This window comes from Brachyhypopomus gauderio, chromosome 16, assembly GCF_052324685.1.
Source record: "Brachyhypopomus gauderio isolate BG-103 chromosome 16, BGAUD_0.2, whole genome shotgun sequence".
NCBI classification, from domain to species: domain Eukaryota; kingdom Metazoa; phylum Chordata; class Actinopteri; order Gymnotiformes; family Hypopomidae; genus Brachyhypopomus; species Brachyhypopomus gauderio.
The window spans coordinates 6,391,236-6,412,641 of NC_135226.1; the positions used below are offsets into that span (position 1 = coordinate 6,391,236).

The 21,406-nt window shown below is 41.9% G+C and overlaps 3 protein-coding genes across 3 annotated transcripts; all 3 read left to right on the plus strand.

Annotated features, from left to right (window-relative positions):
- The first annotated feature begins 1,505 nt into the window (after positions 1-1,505).
- LOC143478336 (olfactory receptor 2AT4-like) lies at positions 1,506-2,474 on the plus strand. The gene has a single exon (XM_076977293.1). The coding sequence runs from the start codon at positions 1,506-1,508 to the stop codon at positions 2,472-2,474; it is 969 nt and encodes a 322-aa protein (XP_076833408.1).
- Positions 2,475-10,404: 7,930 nt separating this feature from the next.
- LOC143478337 (olfactory receptor 2AT4-like) lies at positions 10,405-11,385 on the plus strand. The gene has a single exon (XM_076977294.1). It carries the CDS (start codon positions 10,417-10,419, stop codon positions 11,383-11,385), a length of 969 nt encoding a protein of 322 aa, XP_076833409.1. The 5' UTR covers positions 10,405-10,416.
- A 6,238-nt stretch (positions 11,386-17,623) lies between these two features.
- On the plus strand, positions 17,624-21,191 carry LOC143478338 (olfactory receptor 2AT4-like). The gene is made up of 4 exons (XM_076977295.1): positions 17,624-17,770; positions 17,912-18,299; positions 18,420-18,509; positions 20,200-21,191. Exons 1-4 carry the CDS (start codon positions 17,624-17,626, stop codon positions 21,189-21,191), a joined length of 1,617 nt encoding a protein of 538 aa, XP_076833410.1.
- Positions 21,192-21,406: the final 215 nt, after the last annotated feature.

The following is a 21,406-nucleotide window of genomic DNA, read 5'->3' on the forward strand; positions in this document are numbered from 1 at the left end:
TGAGGCTTGAGAACTCTGCAATCATCTAGGGTGGCACCTGCGGGCGGGTCCAGTGCTACCTCCGTCCCTCCTTTGGCTCCGCCCATGTACGTAATGTGTTTGACAGACATCATCATAGAAAGCAAGAGGGTTGAGTCAGTAGCAAATTGGCCTGTGCATAGGACTCACAAAGTGTCTTCTTACAACCCCAAAGGGAAACCCCATGTGCTTTACTGGTAAGCTTGTGTAGTCCTATCAGCGCCCTCCTCTCTGCAGAAACCCAAGTCGGTCCATGTCTTTGTGTGGCCTTTATGTCTCTCATGATCCAGGGTTTATTATGTGTCAAACACCATGTTGTGCAGGAGGAGATCACATTCTCTACACAGAATATGATTGAACCTGTGATTCGTTCAGCTCATGTGTCCTCACTTTGTGGCTCAGTCAGAACCTCCCAGTCCACTGTATCAAAACGACAGGCCCAAAAAAAAAAAAAAAAAAAAAAAAAAAGTGACAGGCCCATTAAATTTAGCATTAGGTATATATTTATTATTCATAAATAAGACTTTTATTACACTTTAAATATATACATACTTAGAAAATGTAAAATGTATGGCTTTTGTCTATATTTGTCATCAGACAGGTCCCTCTCAAGAGTATTGATTTTCCATATTTTATGTAATGAAAAAAAAACAATTATGGGAGATGGATAAACAAAAATAAAACAAAATAATTAATTAAAAAATAATAATAATTAATTGAGCAATGTTATCTGAATCCTCAGGGAATTTATATTACTTATATATATATATATATATATATATATATATATATATATATATATATATATATATATATATATATATATCTTGCATTAATACCTAGAGCCTCCCTCTCAATGTTTGTGAATTGACATTTAAACCTCTATTATTTTTAATCTTTTTTAGTGGGGAAAACACTGGTGTGTGTAGTCAGGTCTAAATGAGGACCGGCAACAAAGGGAACATGCATATGACATCAAGTCCTGTTGCATTAGCATATATCATTACATCACCTACCTGATCTCAGGTGTAATGGAACAACATATATAAACTGATGTTTGGGTCTCTCAGTCTCACTTAAGTATTGTTAGTGAGAATCTCAGAGATTTATATGCTTAGGATTTCTGAGAAACAACTAATTCTGTTGAACATACATAAGGCAATAATGTAAGGCTTTTGACTGATGCTAGATTTTGCTTATATAGACATAAAATTATATAGACAGAACATATACATTAACATGTACATATACATATGATTTTATTAATGTATACTTGGAAATAATTGTAGGGATTACACCCTGCATTGTGTCAAGTGTTTCGTCAGGTGGATTATCTCTTGGATTTACGTAACTGGACATGTGTTATGTTTAGATTATGTTAAGGTTAGGGCTAAATTTTACCTACATTTCCCATTTTAAATTACATAAATTACATGTTTGTTTCTTCAGATGTACTATCAGGTGGATTTGGAAGACTGAAAAAAGATATGTACCAACACAATTATTCTACAGTAATTACAGAATTCTTCCTGCTTGGATTTCCAGGACTCCTTCCAGAATATCACACAGCAGTCGGATCATTTCTCCTCTTCATTTATCTCACACTTGTAGTGGGAAACATTTTCATTATTGCATTTGTGTATTATGAAAAGAGCCTTCAAAAACCATGCTACCTGATCTTCTGCAATCTTGCTGCTGTGGACTTTGCTTTTGGAACCACAACATTGCCTAAAATAATAGCAAAATATTTGCTTAAAGATGATACTATGCCATTTCATGCTTGCTTTATACAAATGTTTTTTGTCCATTTTCTGGGATCTGTCACATCTTTTACTTTGTTAATAATGGCAGCTGATCGATTAATTGCTATTTGTAATCCACTCAGATACCCTGCACTTGTTACTAACCACAGCACAGCAATTGCATGTTTAATGACCTGGGTGTTTCCAATCCCACTGCTGACAGCCATAGTTGTAAAGACTATAGCTGAGCACTACTGTGATTCCAATGTAATTTCACAGTGTTTCTGTGATCATAATTCCATAATTAAGCTAGCCTGTGGAGATGTTGCACATGTGAGACTTCTTAACTTCACTGTAGCTATGAATGTGCTGCTTGGCCCTCTTGCTTTCATCATATTCTCCTACATAGCTATTATCATCACTGTCTTAAAAATATCCAGTGTTCAAGCTATGCGAAAAGCGTTCTCCACATGTAGCCTACAACTTCTTGTTATATGCATTTACTATGTGCCCCGTTGTGCTGCTTATATTACTGACCAAAGGGTTCAAATGAACCTTAGTGCTCGTATAATGATATGTATGTGGTATAGTCTGTTTCCCCCACTTGTCAATCCGGTCATATTCTGCTTTCAAACTAAGCAAATTCGAGATGTTTTCATGTTGAAATTAAGAAAAATCATGTTCAAATATCAACTGAAAGTTTCTTCAAGTTGAAATAAATGTCTTTGGTTCACAATTTCAGTGGACATTCATTATGCGCACCTGGGAACTTTCATACAATTCTTTGTTAAATATTTGTCCTCTTTCTTTACTGATGCTTGCATAGTCAGTGCTGAACACAGAAAGGTCATTAATTATGCATGCTGATTGTAATACCAGTTATTGTTTCTATGATACAAAGGACTTTAGTTTGAAATTTCTCTTAGTTATCTGATGTTTGCACAGTCAGTACTAAAAGTCCAGTGATCAACCGAAAATAAATCCGAACTGAAAACGAAACATTTTTCAGTACAGCAATTGAGTACTTTGTAAAAATTTTATGACAAGGTCAACTTGAGATAAAGTTTCTGTATAATGAGTGCAATCTTCCCTCACAATATACATTTGCTCATCTTGGGACCAGGTACATGCGTCTATCTAAATATCACAAAATCATTAAATGCTATTTTTATTGTTATTGAATGTCTTTGTAGCAAGTTAATGAAAAAAAAATCTTTATTTAAAAATAAAGGTTTAACCTGCTTACTGAGGTTGAAAACTGCTAACTGCATATATAGCAGATGTTATCAATAATATTATCATTATTATCAATATCAAAAATTTAAGGTAATTCTATAGACTAATTATAGAAGAGGGTGTATATTCACATTACCACACACACCTGACAAATTAAGGTGCTCAAATAGTCTCATTCTCTGCTTACAGAACATTGTTAGTATACAGAGTCCTTTGGTTTGAGACTGACCAGGATAAATGAGCTGCCGACTCATTGGGCACTCAAGTACAGGCCTCGCTCCAGGAGTGTCAGGGCTGGCTCTAGGGTCTTTCCACCTACTGCCATTGGGGGGAGCCCACAAGCCAGCTCCTTTCAGCACGATCACAATCAGCAGTGATGACGTTCAGCTGTCTTTCCTTGCAGTGTCTCACTGCTGAGTTGTTTGTAGCCCTATGCTATGAGCATGCAGCCAGTCTCTCTCTGTCGGTATCATGTTGCGTTCCCAACATTTTCTCAGTTGGAATCGTGTTGCCTCTGGTGTCTCATCACCACATTTATCACCTGTGTCTGATTCTCTGTTTGGAGATGTTTCCCTGTACCTGCTCTTTCGAGTATTCTCACTCCTGCGCCAATCACACTGGCCTTTCTCAAGTTTTCTTTTGCTGTGTTTTCTCTGTTGGTTTTTTTGTTGTTTTGGGAAGGGATTTTGCTACTTACCGCTGTTGTCAGAGAGCCAGTTACTTCCCCTGGCGTCTTTATTTGGTTTGTTAGATGTATTTATTTTCCTGCATTCAGGATTCCGCATGTCTTGAGTTTGTCCTATTTTTTCCCGTACTTTGCTTATGGCTGTACTTTGTTTCAGCACTTTTCCTGCAGTAGTTTTGGTGAAGGTTTCAGTTCTTTGTTTTTGTGTGGCTAGGCTCTTGGGTTCGCTTATTGCTTTAAAAGCTTACGGTGGATAACGCTACTGAAATCCACCTCGTTACCAGGAGTAGGTCCTGTTAACATTCTCCCTGGCAAAGTAAACATTTTTCTGGATCTATTCTTCATAGTAGTGTTTTTTATGGATTTCCTGATTATTATTATTATTATTAAATTAGGGAACTTCAATGTACAAGCATTGACTCCAGCAGTTGTAGCAATGGCAGCACTGCTAAAATGACAGAAGAAGCAGAGCTGGCAGACTCAAGTGAGAGTTTACCCTCTACTGGGGACATGTTTGCCCATTAATAGGGATGAGATGTCCAAGGTAGTTGGGAAACTCCATGGCAGCAAGACCCCAGAGGTGGATGAGGTCTACAAGGGACTGGATGTCCTGGCTGACACATCTTTACAACATTGCATGGTCATTGGGGGACGTGCCTGTGAATTGGCAGACGGGGGTTGTTTTTCCAGAGGGTGTGCTCCAACTATCAGGAGATCACACTCGTCAGCCTCCCTGGCAAGGTTTTTGCAGAGATACTGGAGAAGAGATTACAGCTGATAGCCGATCCTCAGTTACAAGCCAGGTGGAGAACCTCACAAGGTCCAGGAAAACCACAATCCACCGCCAGGGAGAAGCACTCACACATAACACACACACACACACATTCCCACACAAAACACATACGCTGTTACGTTTCTGAATATCGGGAGGGATGCAAAAGTTTGAATATTTATTGTACAGGAAGTAACAAAACACTAAACTACACCACAAAAGACAGAAAGGGACTTCACTAAAGATAGAGGGGAAGACACTACCAAACGGGTAAGCAATACAACTTTGGAATGAGAACACACACGAGAACATAACCCTACAATCAGGCAAACATGATGGGAAGATATACACAAATGATGTAACGACTACAAGGAGCGACTAGATACAAGCAACAACAAACCATGAACGGATCACGAAACAGACAACGAGCGAACCAACAACCAATGACTGCTAACAACAAGGAACATACAAAATGGGAACACCATAGATCAACGGAGGGAACCAAAACAACAACGAGGGCTAGAATTTACGGAGAACAAGGACAGACAAGAGGGAAACTAGCAAAGATGAGCGAACACAAAACACGGAGAACTTACGTAAAAGCCAATGCAGGGGGGGACAGCAATGAGATAAAACTGATGTAGAACAAGAGCGAAACGCTGGAAAGGTAGGAAAGAGGGAACAGGTAACGGCAGGAAACACAAGAGCAAACACCATAAGACACAACGACCGATACGGGAGTGAAACACTACGGGGATTATATACACAGAAAACAAGACGGTGAAACAAGACTCAGGTGTGCACTGACGAAAAGGGCGTGACAGACAAAGGGAGGAACAAATGGGAACGGGGAAGCTAGGCGGGACCAGGGAGGAGGGAGGGGCTGGACGTGACATACGCGCACTTACCCTGATCCCCCTACCATGGGGGAGGACTCCATCTCAGCAGGGAGCATCCTCTGACTCAGGAGAACCCCCCACGTTCCTGGTCAAGGCCTCCCTCAGGAGCTAAGCCCTCTGTGCCACACTCCGTGGCACAGGACCACCACCGGTCCCCAAATGAAGGAGAAAGTAAAGGAGACTGGTGACTTCCGAAAGTGGCTGGTCATTCTGCGATGGACAGGGAGTGCAAAATAAAATGGAAGCGATCACGCCAAGTCTCAGGGAAAAAGGAGGTTTTAATGAATAAAGTGCACAAACAAAAAACCCGTGACGCGATCCAAATTAAGGATATAATGACCAGCGGTCAACTGGTACAAAGACGAGACATATATAGACAAACAAATGACCCTCAGATGAGATGTATCATGGGCCCCGCCCACCTGAGGGATGAACACAACACAACAACAAGACAACTGCCGCTGTGGACGGAGGCGACAAGTAGGGGGCCCGACGTACCGTGACAGTTGGTGTCATTAAACCCAGAACTCCAGCTCTCGCTGGATCAATTTTACAGCCAAGTGCAAAACAGCTGGGATGAGAAGAAGCATGTCAAAATATGAGACCTTGATACTCAGCTTAGAAAAGGCTGAAATGCCCTCTCTGTGTCAGAAATGAGCCCTTGCCTCAAGTGGGGGAGTTCATGTATCTTGAGATTGAAATGTGAGGTTCACAGATGGGTTGATGCATTGTCTGCAGTGTTGTGGACTCTGTACTAGATTGTTGTGGTGAGGAAAGAGCTGAGCTTAGAGGCAAAGCTATCAATTTACTAGTCAATCTACACTACCGTTCAAACGTTTGGGGTCACTTAGAAATGTTCTTATTTTTGAAAGAAAAGCAGTTTTTTTTCAATTTAGCTAACATTAAATGCATCAAAAATACACTCTATACATTATTAATGTGGTAAATGACTATTCTAGCTGTAAACGTCTGGTTTTTAATGCAATATCTACATAGATGTATGGAGACCCATTTCCAACAACCATCACTCCAGTGTTCTAATGGTACATTGTGTTTGCTAACTGTGTAAGGAGGCTATTGGATATTTAGCAAACCCTTGAAAACCCTTGTGCAAGTAGGTTAGAACAGTTTTGAAAACAGTTTTGCTGATTAGAGAAGCTGTAACGTACTGTGTAACGCAGAACAGGGAGGCGGACACAAACGCTGAGGAGAGCGAGATTTATTCAAGGAAATTCCATTGACAGAGTCGAAATACCGGGCTCAGGTCATATCGGGAGGGCAGTCCATACATGAAATATACACAGGCATGACAACGGGCACGGAAACCAACAAGGCAGACTAACTAAGGAACAAAAGGCAAAACACATGGGAGACGGATAACACAAAGGCGCAAACTTACGAACAGCAGGATAGACTAGGCACAAGTTTGAACAAAAAGACCAATACGGACATGGGAGACACAGGGACTTTTATACACAGAACTAGACAAGGATCAGGTGCAAACAATGACGACAGGGGCATGGCAGGCAATGGGAAATCACAGAGACAACGAGCAGGGCGGGATGAACAGGCAAGTAAACGCAGACACAAGGGAGCCCAGAGTGACAGCTAGGAGAGGGGGCGTTGCCCTACGTGACAGAAGCTATAAAACTGACCTTCCTTTAAGCTAGTTGAGAATCTGGAGCATTACAATTGTTGGTTCGATTAAACTCACAAAATGGCCAGAAAAAGACTACTTTCAATTGAAACTCGACAGTCTATTCTTGTTCTGAGAAATGAAGGCTATTCCATGCGAGACATTGCCAAGAAACTGAAGATTTCCCACAATGGTGTTTACTACTCCCTTCAGAGGAGAGCACAGACAGGCTCTAACCAGAGTAGAAGGAGAAGTGGAAGACCCCGCTGCACAACTGAGCAAGAAGACAAATACATTAGAGTCTCAGGTTTGAGAAATCGACGCCGCACAGGTCCTCAACTGGCAGCTTCATTAAATAGTACCTGCAAAACGCAAGTGTCAACATCTACAGTGAAGAGGCGACTCCGGTATGCTGGCCTTCAGGGTAGAGTGGCAAAGAAAAAGCCATATCTGAGACTGGCTAATAAAAGAAAAAGATTAATATGGGCAAAAGAACACAGACATTGGACAGAGGAAGATTGGAAAAAAGTGTTATGGACAGACGAATCAAAGTTTGAGGTGTTCGGATCACACCGACGGACATTTGTGAGACACAGAACAACTGAAAAGATGCTGGATGAGTGCCTGACACCATCTGTCAAACATGGTGGAGGTAATGTGATGGTCTGGGGTTGCTTTGGTGCTGGTAAAGTGGGAGATTTGTACAAGGTAAAAGGGATTTTGAATAAGGAAGGCTATCACTCCATTTTGCAACACCATGCCATACCCTGTGGACAGCGCTTGATTGGAGCCAATTTCATCCTGCAACAGGACAATGACCCAAAGCACACCTCCAAATTATGCACAAACTATTTAGAGAAGAAGCAGGCAGCTGGTGTTTTATCGGTAATGGAGTGGCCAGCGCAGTCACCAGATCTCAACTCCATTGAGCTGTTGTGGGAGCATCTTGACCATATGGTACGAAAAAAGTGCCCATCAACCCAATCAAACTTGTGGGAGCGGCTTCTGGAAGCATGGGGTGAAATTTCTCCAGATTACCTCAGCAAATTAACAGCTAGAATGCCAAAGGTCTGCAATGCTGTAATTGCTGCTAAGGGAGCATTCTTTGACGAAAGCAAAGTTTAAAGTAGAAAATTATTAAAAAAAAAAAAACATTATTTCTACTTTGTCAATGTCTGGACTATATTTCTATTCATTTTGCAACTCATTTGATAAATAAAAGTATGAGATTTCAGGGTAAAACACAAAATTGTCTAGGTGACCCCAAACTTTTGAACGGTAGTGTATATTCTGACCATTAGTAATAGGGTGAGGAGTTTGGCCACTCAGGGCACTCCTCCACATAAAGAGTAGTCAGCTGAGGGGGTTAAGGCATTTGCCCAGATGCCACCTGGTGAGTTGTTCTGGGTATGTCCAACTTGCAGGAGATTCCAGTGTAGACCCAGGACATGCTGGAGAGATTAGGCAGGATGCTAAAATAAGAGCATTTTTTCTTTACTTTGATTAAACGGTGAACACACAGGACAAAGTGACAGGAACAGTCAACGCAACAACTGACGATGAACAAGACAAAAATACACATTTAAATACATTTACATTACCAAGACACGTGCAAGACATAACGCTAATGAAACAAAAGACAAGTGAAACAGATACTCATGAGCCTAGGTGCAAAAATAGACACAGACTAACACGAGGTAGGGGTAAGGGGTGGCCAACATGACACAGACCCACTTCTGGAATACTGCCAGATACTGCAATTGTCATGCTATAGAGGCCCCCTGCCGGCTGCCCCCATCAGCAGTGGCAGTATTTCACGTTGTCCTGTTGTGACGTTGTGTTCTTCCCTCAGGTGGGTGTGGCCCATTAGGAAACCCAACACCTGAGGGTCATTTGTCTGTCTGTGTTGTATCTGTGTACCAGCTGACTGCTGTTAATCATATTCTTAACTTGGATTAGTTCATGCATTTTGAGTTTGTGCTCTTTATTCATTTTATTTATTATATAATATTTATTTATTATAATGCTCTCTTTTCCCTTAGACTGGTGTGATCGCTTCCTTTTTATTTGCACTCCTCACCTGTTGTCTCATGGTCCTGCCTCCCTCCTGTCAGTCATGTCTTCTGTTTTATTCTCCATGTGTTTGTGTGCCTTTTATTTTGAAATTTCTAGTTGTCTCTGTCTTCACACCCCTGCATGATTCTCTGCTTTTTGGTGTGTCTTGTTGGGTTCCTTGTTTGGTCAGTGTATTTAAGTCTTGTGTTTAGTCTCTGTGGGGTCAGTTATTGTAAGTACCACTTGTTTGAATGCTGTTTGCCATCTTGTTCATCCTGTGTCATTAATACTAGCCTGTATGTACTCCCTGTTCTGTGTATTTGCATTCTCTTTTAAAAGTACTTAGTGTGATTTTGGTTTCTCTATTTGCTTGCTTGTTCATGTCTGTCTTTCTTTTTAACCATGTCTCCCCAGTTCTTTCTGTTAGTGTTATTTGGTTCCTATGGTTGGTGTTATTTGATTGTTCTTGGTGTCTGTTCTGTGTGCTCTGTGTAAATTTATTAGTGTTGTTAATAAATCTTTGCACAGTCCTCACTTGCGTCCAGCCCGCTCTTCCAGTTTATTACACCTGTCATAGCAATTTTTTAAATATATTGATCACTTAAACTTACTCCAGTGGTGTTTTACATCTAGTTATAATACTGGCCATGTAATTTTCTGTATGTCACCTCATGAAAGACATTTCATTCAAACCATAAACCAGGTTTGCTTTAGTGTAGAGGAATAGACACTACTCTTTGTAGTCATGTGTAAATGAGGACAAGCAACAAAAAACATCAGACCATATGAACTAAAGTACTGTTGCATTAGCATATATTATTATTACATCAACTAGCTGGTCTCAGGAGTACTGGAACAGCACATATAAACTGATGTGTGAATGTCTCAATCTCAGTTGAGGATTTTGTATGCCTATGATTTCTAGAAGGCCTCTGAACAAACATAAGACAAGAATTTTTTTGCTTTAAACTGATCCTTGTTCTATATTGGTGGATACTGGTTCTATATTCAATAATGGATTTATTATTATTGTATTAGCATATACAACTAATTTAAATGTGTATTATAAATATTAAAGATTTAATTATTGTTTATTGTAATCTTAGAAAAATAGTAATAACACCTTGTACATTTATCTTAATAAATCCATCAGTATAAGTAGGTTTAGTAGAATACAACCACTGATTCACTTTTAAAATAGACCTTGCATTGTTTCAACTGTTATCAGGTGGATTTACAACACTCCAATTTTATATTCTTACAGCATGTAACTTCTATTTCTCACTTTATATTGCAGAGTGTAGATCTCCCCATTTGTTTATTTCATATCACATCAGATACTGTCAGGTGGATTTGGAGCACTGGCAAATATTATGGACCAACACAATAATTCCACAAGTGTTACAGATTTCTACCTGCTTGGATTTCCAGGGCTCCTTCCAGAATATCACACAGCTGTTGGACTCCTTCTCCTTTTAATCTATCTCACACTTGTAGTGGGAAACATTTTCATTATTGTATTTGTGTCTTATGAAAAGAGCCTTCAAAAACCATGTTACCTGATCTTCTGCAATCTTGCTGCTGTGGACTTTGCTTTTGGAACCACAACATTGCCTAAAATAATTGCAAAATATCTGCTTAAAGATGATACTATGCCATTTCATTCTTGCTTTATACAAATGTTTTTTGTCCATCATCTGGGATCTATTGCATCTTTCACTTTGCTAGTAATGGCAGCTGATCGATTAATTGCCATCTGTAACCCTCTCAGATACCCTGCACTTGTTACAAACCATTCAGCTGCAATTGCAAGTCTACTCACTTGGGTGATTCCAATCCCATTGACAACAGCCGTCGTTGTAAAGACCGTAGTTGAGCACTTCTGTGACTCCAACATAATAGCTCAGTGTTTCTGTGATCATAATTCCATAATTAAGCTAGCCTGTGGAGATGTTGCACATGTGAGACTTCTTAACTTCACTGTAGCTATGAATGTGCTGCTTGGCCCTCTTGCTTTCATCATATTCTCCTACATAGCTATTATCATCACTGTCTTAAAAATATCCAGTGTTCAAGCTATGCGAAAAGCGTTCTCCACATGTAGCCTACAACTTCTTGTTATATGCATTTACTATGTGCCCCGTTGTGCTGCTTATATTACTGACCAAAGGATTCAAATGAACATAAGCACTCGTATTATGATAAGCATGTGGTATAGTCTGTTTCCCCCTCTTGTCAATCCGGTCATATTCTGCTTTCAAACGAAACAAATCCGAGATGTTTTCAGGTTGAAATTAAGAAAGATCATGATCAGTCATCAACTGAAAGCATTCTCAGGTTGAACTAAATGTTTTTTTCTTCATGACTTCAGTGTACATTCATTATGCAGACATGTAGATTTTAGTGTAAATTTTAGGTAAATATTCTTCATCTTACTTTTCTGATATTATGCTAAAAGCATTTTAATGCAGGTCATTAATTATGCATGCTGATTGTAATACAATGCAGTTATTGTTTCCCTGATATTATAAAGGACTTTAGTATGAATACTAGGTCTCACCTTAATGGTAATGGGCTAGAGGTCTTATCATTATGTAAATGTAGCACTAGCCAGTCAGTGTCAAAATCTTCACAATATGCCTTTGTTCATCTTGGGGCTAGACTTATAAATGATACCATGAGTACGTGTCTCAATCTGAATATCAATCGATTTTTTTTACATTCATGAATATCCTCAAAGCAAGTGGGTGAAAATACAATTAATAATAAGGACTGCTTATGGAGATTGCAAACTGCTACCTGCATATTTGCCAGAGCCCGGCCTCTAGTGAGCAATCCAAGGATGAAAAACTCCTTAGAGCATGAGGAAGAAACTTTGCTAGGAATCTGTGAATGCTAGCATTGAAAGCAACTGGACTTTTTTGGTTCTTAAAGATGTTTCACATATCATCCAAAAGGTTTCTCCAGTTCTAGAAGCTGATGTGAAATCTTAAGTATGTAGGTTCAAGTCCCTAGATGTTCCTGACAGTGACTGATCCACCCTGTTAAACTGTAGGTCGTTAACATTTACGGCATTTGGCAGACACCCTTGTCCAGAGCGACTTACTTTTTTTTTTTTTTTTTTATACAAGTGAGCAACTGAGGGTTAAGGGCCTTGCTCAGGGGCACCTCAGTCATAGCCTCAGGTCTGGGAATCGAACCCGGGACCCTTCAGTCACAAGACCAGTTCCTTAACCACCAGGCCATGACTGCCCACAACATCACAGGAGTCAAGGTTTGACTCATTTGCAAATAATTGTCTCATCCTGCCACCACATGACTCGATTGTGTCAAAGTGTGAATCTGGCTTAACCCATGGAATAGCTTCTCTGCATCATGTGAAGATATGCTCCTAAACGTTGCAATGTTTCTTAGGTGAAAAAAAGGCTTTCCTGGGCATATTAATATATTTCTCTTTGAACATGAAACTCCGATATATCATTATGATTGTATAAATAACATTTTTAAAACAGAAAGGCTATTCCACAGAAAGAGGCGGAAGGAGAGAGACAGGAAGAGGGCAGCTTTCCTGGCCAACTCGTTTGAATTGACCAAGCAGCTACTTGGCCAGAAGAGAACTGGCTGCCTCAGTTGCTCAAAGGAAGATATTGACAACCACCTTAAGTCCACATACGGTGCGGTGACCCAAGCAGAGAACAACTGCTAGGTTCATGCAATGCATTGATAACACCACAAGAGCCCACAGCAGACTTCAACCTGAAGGAGCCCAGCTGAAGTGAAGTGGAGGAAATGGTTAGGAGAGCAAAATCAAGCTCATAACCAGGCTCAAGTGGCGTGCCCTATAAGGTGTATAAGAACTGCCCAAAGCTATTAGATAGGCTGTGGAAAGCCCTAAAGGTGATCTGGAGGAGAGGGAAGGTAGCCCAGTCATGGAGATATACTGAGGAAGTGTACATACCAAAAGAGAAAAGGTCTGAGAACATTGACCAGTTTTGGATAATTTCCTTACTTAGCGTGGAGAGCAAAATCTTCTTCAGCATTGTGGCCAAGAGACTCCAACTTCCTTTTGAACAAGTACATTGATACATCTGTACAGAAAGGTAGAATACCTGGAGTCCCTGGTTGCCTAGAACACACAGGAGTGTTAACCCAGCTCAACGGTGAAGCAAAAGAAAGCCGAGGTGACTTGACTGTACTTTGGCTAGATCTGACCAATGTGTATGGCTCTATAAGCCATAAGCTGGTGGAGGTAGCACTGGACAAACACCATGTACCCCAGAAGATAAAAAACCTAATTTTAGACTATTACAGAAAGTTCAGCCTAAGAATGTCATCAGGCCAGCTGACATCTGACTGGCACCTGCTGGAAGTTGGCATAATAACTGGATGCATCATATCAGTGATACTCTTCACTTTAGCAATGAAAATGCTTGCCAAGGGTGCAGAAAAAGAATGTAAAGGGCCACTCAGCAAGTCCGGAACAAGGCAACCACCTACACTGTAAAAAGTGTATTTGAGCAGGAGTTCAAGTAATGTAATTTTTTGAGTCAGTTTTATTCAGTTTCCTGCTTTAGTGATGCTAATCTAATTTTGTGTATTGTATCAACTTAAAAATGACACCATGTTACCACAACCTGCGATTCTCAGTTCAGTAAAAGCATGTCAATTAAGTTTCTTTTGTGCGTCTGACATCATAACGTTAATGCCATGACGTCCATGTAATTTCTAGATTTTACCCCCGCAATTTTTTGTACCGTGACTCGAAAAGAAGGTACGTCTAATACAAGACAAAAATTATATTTTTGTATTAATATGTAAAATGTAAAATGATGCACGCCAATTTTTGTTTACATTGTATTGTTTGCGTTTGCATGAAAACTTGCTCAACCAAACCAGATATAGGGTTGCCAACTTTTCAAGATCGCTTGGAGTGAGATTTGAACCTGGAGGGGGTGGCGAGTTGTTGACGGGGTGGCGAACGTAAATTGTTACCGGGGCGGTGTAAAATGGACACAAATTAAGTATTATATCGCATTGAGTAGGATCTGCCTCATCCGTCTGTAATTCTGTTTTGACTGTGCCTGTAACGATGTTACCCTTGTGCAGTTTGGTTGCCCCTATGAAGTGTTTGATACCATGTTTCTGCCCTTTTACGCTACTGGACTGTCCTGTGTGTGGTCGTCGGGATGGCTGACCTCTTGGCTGTGTAGCATCGGGCCAATGGGGGGTTTGCCAGAGGGTGACGTCATTACCCATGAGCCCTTGCGGCTCCGGCCCTGTTGTGCGTATTATGTGGTGTTTATGTCTGTATAGTGTTATTAATGATTATTAATTGTGTGTTATTAGTTAAGTCACCCCGGTCCATCTTTTTATGTACATATGCATTATCTTACTTCACCCTCCATGTATGTGTAACGTTGCCGTTTTCATGACCTCCCCATGTGTTTCTTGTGCAAGGCCAACCTAATTTAGGTCTCATGTGTATGAATTGTGCCTGTGGGTGCTGGTTTTATTGAAAGTGAAGAATAAAACCTCTGTTCTGTGGGAGAATGGACTTGTCTGCAGCGTCTTTCTCCCAAGTCACAATGTTATATGACTGTTATGCAGAGGACGAGTCCTATTCCCCCTCGATGTGCTCAAAAAGCACTGTGTGTTACGGGGGAGAGGAGAGCAGTCTCCCACCGTCGGAGGACGAGATGGAGGGGACGGACTCCGAGGAGTATTCCCTGTCCGTATGCTCGAAGAGCACCGTTCGTTACGGAGGGGATGACGTCAGTCCCCTCCCATCCGACTACGGCGAGGAGAGCGAGGGGGAAAGCCCTCCATCTGTGTGTTCGCTCCCGACGGTATACAAAGGGGGAGGGAGCGGACCGGACAGTTCGCTCGCGTCGGGGAGTGGGGATTCCTGCGGGGAGGATCCCATGGACCACTCCCAATGCGAGACCCCCGCTCAGTCCATGGACTGGAGCGTGGCCGAGGAGGAGGAGCCGGAGATGGACACCACCCCCGATACCGGTTCCAAAGGGGGCTGGCCTGGCAAAGGAGGGTCTTCCTACGGGGGATTCCCGGAGAGGGAATGTCGGAAGGCCTATCGGGCAGCAAGCCCCTACGGTTCTCCCAGAGGAGGGAGTCACAGACCCGGGAGGAAGGGCGCCGTGAGACCCGCTGGCCGCGCTGCCTCCAAGCGGGACACAAGTCGCGCTGCACCTCACGCGTCTGCCAGGTGTGCTGCCCCCAAGTGGTTGACCAGTCGCGCTGCACCCCACGCGTCCGACCGAAGCACGGCCCCCAAGCGGTCGACCAGTCGCGCTGCACCCCACCCGTCCGACCGAAGCACGGGCCCCAAGCGGTCGGACAGTCGCGCAAAGCTTCGCGCGTCCGCCAGAGGGACTGCCACCAAGCAGTTGTCCAGTTGCGCTTCGCCCAGCGCGTCTGCCAGCCGTGCGGCACCCGGCGGTGAGCGGGCGGAACAGGCAGGAGGAGTACCGCCGTCTGCGGCATCTCCAGCCCCCGGGGCTTTCTCGCCGCTACAGGCATCGCACAAGGCGGGAGGCCTGGCTCCGGGGATGAATGTGTGTTCCTATGTTTTTGTCTATCCCCTTGTGTCTCCCTAACTTCCTTTTCCCGTTTGTGCCTCTTGTGTTTCACGTTCCAGTGTGCGTGTTTGTGAACGTGCCATTGTTTAATGTTTTCTCCCCTGTCTTCCCAGGGAGGGTATACTAGAGCTCTTAGCGGTGGTTCCCGCCGTCGGGGGCGACTGCTCTCGGAGGCTCGTGATCCCGGCGGCTCCGGACCTGCCCGTTGGTGTTGGTTCGGGGCATTCCAGCTGCGCGGGACGCTCCGGGAGTAGCGAGCCCCTGGCGGAGGGTTCTGTCACGGTGACAGCTCCGGACCCTTCCCTGTGGGCGTGCCGTTACGTTGTCTGCGTGTCGTTATGTCCATGTTTGTACTTCCGTGGGTGTGGGTTGTTTGTGAGCGTGTTCGTTTGTTACACCTGTGCCTTGTCTCGAGGTCACGTGGGTCTGTGTTATTCACCTATTTTATGTGCGTTAGTGCGGTGTCTTGTGCTCGTCTTTGTCTATAGTTCATGCCTGTGCAAGCATCGCGTCAGCGTGCTTGCGCCACTTGTGCTGGACTCATCGTGTTTGTGTTAATTAAACGTTCATTGTGCACTCCAAGACGCTCGTCGTGTCTCTTGCTTCCTCCGGCACGCCAGCTTAACAGTTGAGTTGTGAAGGACCGGTATTTGACTTTTCAGTAACGCTAATAATTGAATTGGAAAACTGTGAAAAGTTAAGTTGACTTGCCTTAAAATTTGTATTAATGCAAATTGTTCATTTGAAAATACTTAGATTGTTAAGCTCATCTAACTTAAAAAAAAATATGTTCATCTAACATGTTAACTTGATTTGAAGAAACTTAATTCATTTGCGTGTTACCAATTGAAGTAATTTTTTTAACCCTTATATGGTCCAAGGGTCTGTGGGACCCATTTTTAAAAAATCAGCTTAAAAAAATTCTACAATTTTTTTTTTTTCAAACTGAGATTCATTGGTCCTTGGCTCATTTTCTGTGAGCAACATAAATCAGAAAATATTTTCAATGACCACCCCCCCGTACCCCCCCCCTTCACATTTGTATTACATACAGGGTCCAGGGTCCACTGGGCCCTGGGCTAGTCAAAGTGGGCAATCAACATTGGGTTGGGTAGTTGATAGTCGTCTGTATGACTTTAAAGGATATACAAACAAAGGACAGAGGAGTTTGGCATGCAAAGGTGAGCAACCATCAACACTTTTGATGGTTGTCACATCAGGGGTTGATTGCATATTGTCAGACAGCAGACGAAGAATCTCTATAGAGACAAAGGGGTGAGATCTGAAAGAAGCATCTTTTCTCTCAGCCCTCATTATCCCTCCCTCCTCTCTGGACCTGTGTGTGTGTGTGTGTGTGTGTGTGTGTCTATGTGTGTGTGAGTGTGTGTTTCATCCAATCATGGGGACATGATGCTATAAATGCTAAAAATGCTAAAAATGCTATAAAAGATGGCAAAGCGATTCTCAGTTCAGACTGCCTTACAGCTGCTATTGGAAGAGACAGAGGATTTTGATGGTGATTCAGAAGAAGAAATTTCAGGATCACATTTCTGAAATATCAGAGTCTGATAGTGATAATGAAAAGGAGGATGAGCAGCAGCCAGCTCCGTTAGCACCAGCCCGTCAGCAGCTAGCCATAGGACCAGCCTGTCAGCCAGCATGATTTATGATTCATTTCCTTATTGTGTTACATTTTAATAAAAAAGTAACTAATAAATAAATGAGAGCAAACTAATTTAACATATGTATTGTTTATTTTACTTGCAATTGGGCTAAATCTGCTGATTATTTTAACAAAAAATGCAATGGGTCCCCCACGCCCAGCTGGACCCCAAGAAGGTAGACCACGCCCGGATCTCATCAGGGTTAAGTTGTTCCAACAATTCACTTTTTACAGTGTATCAGAGCCTTCATGGATGACCTTACAGTGACAACAACAGCTGCATCGGGAGCCAGGTGAATTCTACAGGAGTTGGAGAGGATCATGGCATGGGCGCGCATGAGCTTCAAGTCTGCAATGTCCAGATCTGTGGTTCTGAAAAAAGGGAAGGTGTCAGATAAATTCCGCTTCCAGCTGGGAGAACAGCTGATCCCGTCAGTCACAGAGAAGCCAGTGAAGAGGCTGGGGAAGGTCTTCAATTGCACCCGGAATGACAGAGATTCAGTCTAGGCAAGCAGAGCCGACCTAGAAAGCTGGCTAAGGACTGTGGATAGATCAGGACTCCCTGGAAGATTTAAGGCCTGAATATACCAGCATGGGATACTCCCACAGATTCTCTGGCCTCTGCTCATCTACAAGGTTCCCATGACTGTAATAGAAGGCTTGGAGCAAAAAGTGAGCAGCTATCTACGAAGATGGCTGGGTCTGCCACGCAGCCTGAGCAGCATTGGGCTGTATGGGAGCACCAATAAACTCAGGCTACCTTTCAATTCAGTCAAGGAGGAGTTCAGCGTGGCATGGGCACGGGAATACATGCAGTACTCTGGATCCAGAGATGCCAAAGTGGCTGGGGCAGGAATTGTGGTGAGAACAGGGAGGACGTGGAGAACAGCCGAGGCAGTCCAGCAAGCTGAAATGCGACTGAAGCACAAGACCTGCCGCCACAAAGCAGTTGCTCTTACTAGAGCTAACAGTTCCCTGGGAGAAGAGGATGGAGGAGGCACATGAGAGAAAGAGGGAGAAGTATCAGGAGATGGTGGAAGACTGCAGGAGGAATGGTTGGGTCGGGGATTTGCCAGCTATTCTTTGAGCAAGGCATATGGAGCATTGGGCATAACAGGTGCCGACAGGGAAAGAGCCATCAATAGCAATGTGGAGGCTGCAGAGAAAGCATCCAGGTGGCTCTGGCTGAAGAGGGCCAAGAAGTGGGGCTAGTAACATGCCACTTGGACACAGGCCAAGGTCTGATCAGCCTCGGTCGGGTCGCCTGGATGAGGGTGTATGTTGTGAGACCTGAAACACCCAGTGACTCCAGGAAACAACACTGATGATGTGTCCAAGGTAGTGCATCGGACGTTTATTGAAATCAAGAATCCCATGTTGTGATCTTGGTTTAAATGTTATACTGAGATAATGAGACTTAACCCTGGTCAGAAGCCAATAACAGGTCATTAACATTATGATGGAAAATGTTCATGTCACTTGTGCCCCAGTGTATAAAAATGAGGAACATAAGGCAGCTCAAAACAGAGGTTAGAAAAATAAACGCACGCACCACCAGAACTAAGGCCCTTGTAATGTATGGATCCAGCTGAGGCCTGAACAAGGCAGTGCTTATTTTGACCAATAACCACACATAAAGGGCTTTTACTGGATATGGGATTGGAGCAGTAATTTAATAAAATGTAAAAATAGGATCAATATATAAAGATATACAATATATGTGAAAACAAAGTTTCCTTTACTTTGGAAATGACAGCAGTTATTTAATGTAATGGTGGCTGAGGAAGTGAGAGGCGGGTTTGTTCTTTATTCTCCATGACTTTCAACAAATGAGAAGAGTAAACAGCTGTACACTCACTAACACTTTACAGTCACTAACACTTTACACTTACAATCACACACAGGGACTGGTGTTGTGATTGCTTGTCCCGGCATGCAATAAAGAGCATTGATGATACCTCTGGGCTTTAAATATTGTGGTTACAAGGGAAAGGCGTTTAACAGGGGGGAGAGGATGATGGAGCATTGTACGTGATTGGAGCAGGACACTGAGTGACAGTGGGCGTGTTCCTACCTACCTCGGACTGGCCGGGACATGCATGCCTTGACATTTAATTTTGGTTTGGTGAAATTGGTGAATGTGTAACCTGCGCATGAATCATGAATTTGTTTCTTAAAACACTTAATGTTAAACTGAGATTCATATAATTTCACTTTAAATACTTTAAGTATTTTTTTATAATAGTTTTTAGTTTGTCACATCATGACAAATTATTTTTAATATGCTTTAGTAGTCAGGTGTACATGAAGACAAACAACACAAACAAACATTAGTGTATTGGACATCAAGTGGTGTTGCATAATTTGCATATATTATTATTACATCAACTAGTCATCGTCAAGTGTACTGTAACCACGTATATAAACAGATGAGTGGGTGGTTCATTCTCAGTTGGATATTGTCAGTGTGGATTTGAAGATTTTGCACACTTAAGAATTCTGAAAGACAACACATACTGTTGAACATACATAAGGCAAGAAATACTTAGCTTCCAATGGATCCTAGTTCTGTATTACTGGACACATATACTTGATTTATAAAGATTTCAAAATAGTTTTTATAGTTAGAAAGATATAAATAGTAATCACAGCTTTTAAATTTGTGTTAATAATTTCTAATTTGCTAATAAGTAGGTTTAGTATGCTTGGAACATTCAACCTAACCAAATGTCTCCCTTTTAAAATTGCAGAGATTTGAGACTGTATTGTCTCAAGTGTTTATCATGTGTATTGTCAGGTGGATTTGCAGTACTGATAATGTTTTTTATTCTTAGAACATGTAACCTGTCTCTACATTGCAGGGAGTAGATCTCATAGTGGATAATTTGTTTTATCAGGTGGATTTGGAGCACTGAAAAACAATATGGACCAAGACAATAATTCCACAGTAATTACAGAATTCTTCATGCTGGGATTTCCAGGAGTCTTTCCGGAATATTACAGAGCAGTTGGATCATTTCTACTCTTCCTTTATCTCACAATTGCAGGGGGAAACATTTTCATTATTGCATTTGTGTCTTATGAAAAGAGCCTTCAAAAACCATGCTACCTGATCTTCTGCAATCTTGCAGCTGTGGACTTTGCTTTTGGAACCAACACAATGCCTAAAATAATTGCAAAATATTTGCTTAAAGATGATACTATGCCATTTAATGCTTGCTTTGTACAAATGTTTTTTGTCCATTATCTGGCAACCGTCACATCTTTCACTTTGCTGTTAATGGCAGCTGATCGATTAATTGCGATATGTAAACCGTTCAGATACCCTACACTTGTTACAAACCACTCCACAGCAATTGTATGTCTACTGACCTGGGTGTTTCCAATCCCACTGCCGACAACTCTAGTTATAAAGACTGTTGCTGAGCACTATTGTGGTTCAAATGTAATAGCTCAGTGTTTCTGTGATCACAATTCCATAATTAAGCTAGCCTGTGGAGATGTTTGGCATGTAAAACTCCTTAACTTTTCGATGGCTATGAATGTTCTGATGGGCCCCCTTGCTTTTATCATATTCTCCTACATAGCAATAATCATCACAGTCTTAAAAATAACCAGTGTTCAAGCAATGTACAAAACATTCTCCACATGCAGCCTTCAGCTTCTTGTTATATGCATTTACTATGTGCCCCGATGTGCTGCTTATATTACTGACCTAAAGGTTCAAATGGACATAAGCACTCGTATAATGATATGTATGTGGTATAGTCTGTTTCCCCCACTTGTCAATCCAGTGATATTCTGCTTTCAAACTAAGCAAATACGAGACGTTTTCATGGTGAAATTGAGAAAAATTATGACAAATCAACTGAAAGCATTTTCAGACTGAATCAGTGGACATTTCCATGTACATATGTGAATCCTCCTAAAAGTCTGATGTCTCTGATGTTTAGACAGGCAGAACTATAAAAAGAAAAATTTTTCAGTTCACAAATTCAGTAAAATTTTACAGCAGGTCTGCTTTAAAATTCTAATGCAAATGAAAAATAAATTCTTTCAGTGCACTTTAACCAAGGTATTGTCCATATAAAACAGAAAAATTTA

Bases quoted from the DNA above. Each gene is read 5' to 3' on its own strand.
- LOC143478336 (XM_076977293.1), top strand. From the start codon at position 1,506: ATGTACCAACACAATTATTCTACAGTAATTACAGAATTCTTCCTGCTT.
- LOC143478337 (XM_076977294.1), top strand. From the start codon at position 10,417: ATGGACCAACACAATAATTCCACAAGTGTTACAGATTTCTACCTGCTT.
- LOC143478338 (XM_076977295.1), top strand. From the start codon at position 17,624: ATGGCATGGGCGCGCATGAGCTTCAAGTCTGCAATGTCCAGATCTGTG. The intron at 18,300-18,419 runs GCACATGAGAGA...TGGGCATAACAG, and splicing joins GGGAGAAGAGGATGGAGGAG to GTGCCGACAGGGAAAGAGCC. The intron at 18,510-20,199 runs GCTAGTAACATG...TTGTTTTATCAG, and splicing joins GAAGAGGGCCAAGAAGTGGG to GTGGATTTGGAGCACTGAAA.